Source organism: Pristiophorus japonicus, chromosome 20 (genome assembly GCF_044704955.1).
Source record: "Pristiophorus japonicus isolate sPriJap1 chromosome 20, sPriJap1.hap1, whole genome shotgun sequence".
Lineage (NCBI taxonomy): Eukaryota > Metazoa > Chordata > Chondrichthyes > Pristiophoridae > Pristiophorus > Pristiophorus japonicus.
The window spans coordinates 60,227,719-60,234,070 of record NC_091996.1 but is presented as its reverse complement, the minus strand read 5'-3'; the positions used below and the strand labels follow the sequence as shown (position 1 = coordinate 60,234,070).

The 6,352-nt window shown below is 40.3% G+C and overlaps 1 protein-coding gene across 1 annotated transcript in view; it reads left to right on the top strand.

The window, feature by feature from the left end:
• The first annotated feature begins 4,137 nt into the window (after positions 1–4,137).
• Positions 4,138–6,352, top strand: part of LOC139232524 (neural proliferation differentiation and control protein 1-like) — a 220,271-nt gene continuing 218,056 nt past the window's right edge. Inside the window, exon 1 of the mRNA XM_070862859.1 lies at positions 4,138–4,360. Within this exon, the coding sequence (XP_070718960.1) occupies positions 4,207–4,360 (154 nt within the window). The 5' untranslated portion in view covers positions 4,138–4,206. The remainder of the gene's footprint in view (positions 4,361–6,352) is intronic.

The window sequence follows — 6,352 nt, the reverse complement described above, 5'->3', positions numbered from 1 at the left end:
TCTGAATTTACTGTTTCATTCTCCATCCTAATGCAGAATTCCACCATATTATGGTCACTCTTCCCTAAGGGGCCTCGCACAATGAGATTGCTAATTAATCCTCTCTCATTACACAACACCCAGTCTAAGATGGCCTCCCCCCTAGTTGGTTCCTCAACATATTGGTCTAGAAAACCATCCCTTATGCACTCCAGGAAATCCTCCTCCACCGTATTGCTTCCAGTTTGGCTAGCCCAATCTATGTGCATATTAAAGTCACCCATTATAACTGCTACACCTTTATTGCATGCACCCCTAATTTCCTGTTTGATGCCCTCCCCAACATCCCTATTACTGTTTGGAGGTCTGTACACAACTCCTACTAATGTTTTTTTCCCTTTGGTGTTCTGCAGCTCTACCCATATAGATTCCACATCATCCAAGCTAATGTCTTTCCTAACTATTGCATTAATCTCCTCTTTAACCAGCAATGCTACCCCAACTCCTTTTCCTTTTATTCTATCCTTCCTGAATGTTGAATACCCCTGAATGTTGAGTTCCCAGCCCTGATTATCCTGGAGCCACGTCTCCGTAATCCCAATCACATCATATTTGTTAACATCTATTTGCACAATTAATTCATCCACCTTATTGCGGATACTTAGGGTACAGAGTAGATAAAGATGGTTTACATCCAACCATGGAAAAATTGGATGCAATTAGAAATGCACCCACTCCCAGGAATGTCACTGAACTTCGTTAATTCTTGGGTCTTTTGAACTATTATGGGAAGTTCCTACCAAATTTGGCTACAGTATTACATCCACTGAATGAACTTTTGAAAAAACAAGTCCATTGGAAGTGGTCAAAAGAATGCGATACAACATTCAAGGAGTGTAAAAGCAAAGTGGTAGAGAGCGCCATGTTAGTTCAGTGACATATCTAAGGAGATTAAGCTAGCATGTGATGCCTCTCCGTATCGAGTTGGGGCAGTGATCTCTCATGTATCACGTAGTGGGGAGGAGGGACCAATTGCTCACTGCCAGTGAGAGTAATTATGCGCAAATTGAAAGGGAAGCTTTGGCATTAATTTTTGGGTTCAAGAAATTTCACAAATACTTGTATGGTCGTAAGTTTACCATCGTTACGGACCATAAGCCCCTAACAGCAATCCTCCATCCAAAGTCCCCAGTTCCAACATTAGCTGCAGCCCGAATGCAGAGATGGGCTTTGATTTTGTCAGCATATACATATGATATTGAATATAGACAATCAGCTGATCACAGTAATGCTGATGCAATGTCTAGATTGCCTTCCCCATCACAAGTTACATCCGATAGGGAAGAAGTGTTTTATTTTTCATACATTGATGAACTGCCAGTTACAGCTGAAGAGATTGGTAGAGCAACCACACGTGATCCAGTGATGTCAAAGGTGTATGATTATATTGCAAATGGATGGCCAAACCTGGTTTCAGACAAAGATACACATCCATTCTTCATTCGTAGGAATGAATTATCAGTCGATAAAGATTGTATCATGTGGGGTGCAAGAGTGGTTATACCAAATAAATTCAGGTCCGAATTATTAGGAGACCTCCATGACCAGCACCTGGGAATGTGCTTGACCAAGAGTTTTGCGCGCAGTTATTTATGGTGGCCAGGTGCTGATAAAGATATAGAGTAGATTGTGAGTCAGTGTACAACATGTCAATCGGTAAGCAAGCAACCACCATCAGTACCATTACCGCCATGGAAATGGCCTCCCAGGGTGTGGCAAAGGCTACATATTGATTTTGCTGAGTTAGAAGGACAACAATTGTTCATTGTGATTGAGAGCCATTCGAAGTGGGTTGAGGTGTTCCCAATGTGGAAAATAACAAATAAAACATTGGATATTTTATGAAGATTATTTTCTTTATTTGGCCTCCCAGAAGAAATTGTTTCGGATAATGGATCACAATTTCGTTCTGAAGAATTTGCACAATTCATGAGCAAAAATGGTGTGAAACATACCAAGGTTCCACCATACCACCTTGCTTCGAATGTTGCAGCAGAGCACACTGTACAAATTGTAAAACATGCCCTCACAAAACAAATGTTAGATCCAAATCCAAGGAAACGACAGTTGTCATTGGATCACAAATTGGCTAATTTTTTGATTACATATCGAAATACTTCTCATACAACTACTGGTAGAACACCAGCAGAGTTGTTTCTCAAATGACAGCCACGAATCAGATTCTCATTGTTAAAACCAAATTTGGCAAAGTCTGTAGAAGAGACACAATTAAGACAGAAAGAGAATCATGATAGAGTTAGAGTAAAAGAGAGAAGTGTGAAATTAAACCAGAAGGTGAGAGTGAAGAACCATCACGATAAATGGCTAAAGTGGTGACTAGGAAGAGTTGTGAAGATATGTGGTCCTCGCACATATTTGGTAAAGATGTTTGATAATGGACAGGTTAGGTTTGTTCATATTGATCATATTTTACCTACAGACATGGAAGGAGTTGAAGGTGGGAATGATTCAATTATTTCTGACTCATCAGATAGTTTTGATACACCAGTAGCAAATCCTAAATCCAATGTACTGGAAACAAATCTAGGAGAGAATCAGAATGAAAGTCTGAGTCTGAGTCAGGAAAACAAAGAGTCTGAAGTTAGAGTGAGTTCAAATGAAAATCAAGGAAATTCCATGGAGGAAAACGTTTCTCAGGATGAGCCTCGAATGAGTGTGAAATTGACACCATGTTTGGAAGGTTCTGTTCGAGAGCGAAGGTATCCTCTTCGAAACAGAAAACAAGTGGTCAAGTTACATTTGTAAATATGGAAACAAAATAAGTCTATATCCTGTGTTATGTATAAAAATGAATGTTATGTATGATGTTTGTTATAATAACTTCTTCATTAAGGAGGGAGAAGTGTAATGTCTATAAGCTTGTAATGTTTGTCGCTCCATACTGTAGATGTGGACGTATTGTGTACTGCAACTGCAGAGTTAATAATAAATGGAGCAGGCTGTTCTGGAGGCTTCCGAGAGAGCTGCCTGCCATGTTAGGAGCTGTGTGTGCTGTGCTCTGTGAAAATATCACAATCAATACACAACAGTTCCTGTATAGATCTACCTTGTAAGATTTACTTTACTTACAGTTTATTTACTTTACACTTAAGCAATTGTAAGCAAAGCTCACGCATAACTAATGCTACTGGTGGTCAAGTGCCTAGTAATTAGTCCATGGCTCTTTGATTGGCAGCTGACCAAGTTGCCCTCTCGACTGCAGCGATGAGTGTCCTCTCACAGCACTGTTCATACCTAAAAAAGTTGGCAACTTGCCCACTCTAAGGCCAGAATTCTTTTCTCCTCAGCAGTTAATTAAATGTGTGTTTTTTTGTCAATATCCTTATCAATAATTCATTCATTAAAAATGTTTCTTAAATACATCATTGTTCACAACGCTCCTGTCATAAGACATAAGAAATAGGAGCAGGAGTAGGCAATTTGGCTTCTCAAGCCTGCAATAAGATCATGGCTGATCTGATCTTAGCCTCAACTCCACTTCACCCTCCGCTCCCCATAACCCTTGACTCCCTCATCGTTCAAAAATCTGTCTATTTCCACTTTAAATATATTCAATGACCCAGCCTCCACAGCTCTCTGGAGCAAAGTTCCAGAGATTCACAACTGTCTGAAAGAAGAAATTCCTCTTCATTTCCGTTTTAAATGGTCGATCCCTTATTCTGAAACTATGCCCCCTAGTTCTAGATTTCCCATGAGGGGAAACATCCTCTCGGCATCTACCCTGTCAAGCCCCCTCAGAATCTTATGTTTCAATAAGGTCACCTCTCATTCTTCTAAACTCCAATGAGTATAGTCACAACCTGCTCAACTTTTGTTCATATGACAACCCCTTCATCTCAGGAATCAACCTCATGAATCTTCTCTGAACTGCCTCCAAGGCAGGAATCCGGATTCCAGAACATTCCGGATTCCAGAACTCCGGATTTTCGAAGCTGCACCTGTACATATTGTTGTTGACTCACTCGCTGACTCCGTGCATTGGATTTCCGCGTGCCTGTCAATGACTGCTCACACACGATGCGTGGTGACGCAGGGCGGGCGTACCTGGGGCGTGCCGGACGTGCAGTGCCCGCCCTGGTTGCGTAGCGACGACACGGCGGCTGTCGTCCCCTCCCCCGGTGTCGAGCCGATGGAGCTGCAGGGCTGATGGTGGTGTCGGGCTCGGCAGTGACGCTCTCCTATATCTGCGATGCGGCGGCGGCACTACTGAAGATGGTTGTCCCGCGGAGCTCCGGAGTGTGGCCAGGCGGCCGGGCCATGCTGCTGCTCGGCGCCCTGGCGCTGCTCCTCAGCCCGGCAGGTGAGTGTCAGGGACTGGGGCTAGCGCCCGGCGCGATGGGGAGCGGCTCGGCTCGGCCCATCGTCCTCGTAGTTGCAAATAATAACTTTCTTCCATCAGTTGTGCCTATGTCTCTACATTTCATCTTGTATTCAACAGCTCACAAGACCTGAGCTGGCCTTGGATTACTACACTTAAAAAATTGTCATTTGTATTAATTAATCTACTTTGGCCCTCAACAGCAAACATCGCTTTGTTTTAAGTGGAATACTTTTTGGTGTGTGACAGGTTGAGCTCCCGGGCAGTGCGTTTGTTCACATCGCCAGCTGGGCACTGGGGGCTCAAAGAGCAGCATGAAAGGTCAGAGTAGACTGACCCTCCCCCAGACACAGCAAAGGAAGAAATGACCATTTAGTGCTGTGTGTTGATGGTTCACTGGTGGAGAAATTCAAGAATGATTTCTAAATGTGTATTTACAGGCCGCATTAAAGGCCAGAACAAACACCGCAACAGAACAAATTAAATTGTAATGCATCTTTTACATTAATGCAGTGGTTTAATGTATCTACTGTAAATAATGTAGGGAATATTAGGAACAATTTATAAATGTGTGCTTAGAGGTTAATAGAACTGCATTAAATGTTAGAACAGTCTATTCACTAACTGGAGCCCCACTCAGAATAAACACATCAACCCCAAATAAGGTACTGCTTAATAATGTGCAACAGAAACACAGCAAGTCTCAGCATACATAATGCTTCAGGTGTAGACCGTTATGATTTTACTATGAAATGTACTTTTAGTTTTTGGTGTGGGATGTTGGGAGCAATTTATTAATGTACCTTTGCATATTTATGGCAATGAAAATAGATTCTTTTTATTGGGAGGGGAGTGTTGGTATCACATGGCAAGTAGAGTAAGAAAAATACATGTCATATGTTGTAGAGAAAACCTATTTGGAATAAATGGATTATGCATATATATGGTTTATTAGCTGAGTTGGTGAAAATTTTGTGTTTTGAATTTGCGGTTACTCTTAATGTATGTTTGGTTTCTCTGTAATTTAAATATGTAACCGGTCAGTGAGTACAGATCCTATGCATCCTTGTATTGGAAGTTATTTTTAAACAGATCTTTTACGTTTTTAATGTTATTCTTTACTTATATAAACAATTATGGGGGGGCGTATTATTCAATGTGTTGTGTGTAACTATTAATTATAGTACGATAGTGCATTAGGTTGAGACCACATATAAAACTGTTGGAATATAGATGTTGATTCAGTGAGCTACTAATATTTGGGAAAATTTGACTAAGAATGTTATTTAATTAAATTTATCCAATTTAGCCATGGAATTGGCTAAAAATTCAGTTTTATGAATTATTTTCAGAGTGCTTTATTTATTGTGAATTAGATGTATTTACAAGTGTTTCATTGTAATAATAGATATTTTAGAAACATCAGCTTGATGTTCAGCTGTTTTGGTTTGATGGAGGAAACTTAGTTGTTGCACATCTTCTGAGGTGTATCAGGTTTGTGGGGACAATCATTGTTTACCACCAAGAAAATGACATGACAAAGAGTAGGAAAAGGCAAGTTACAATGTAAATGATAATGTTTAGTTTAAAAGATTGTGTGTCAGGAACAGAATAATAACAACAATTACCATGTGCAATGACAGTTGATATATTTCACAAAGAAGCACAGTTGCTTTCTGGGTTTTCTTTCTAGTGAGTGGTTTGGAGTCCAATTTTAAAAATACGCAAATATAAATGGAAGAGCACAGTTAAAGTTACTGAAAATTCTAATTTAGTAGTGACGGTAATATTCTGGTGATCGATAATGATTTATTAATAGCTGTGGACTAATTACACTTGCAGATGCTGATATTAGAATATTTCTATTGCTAAAAAAGCTATGCCATCTGGGCCCCTTTTCAGAAATACATTGGACAGAATTTTTTTCATTGATGTCCTTCTGTTTGTTTTTGTGTGTTTTGCACTTATGTTGTG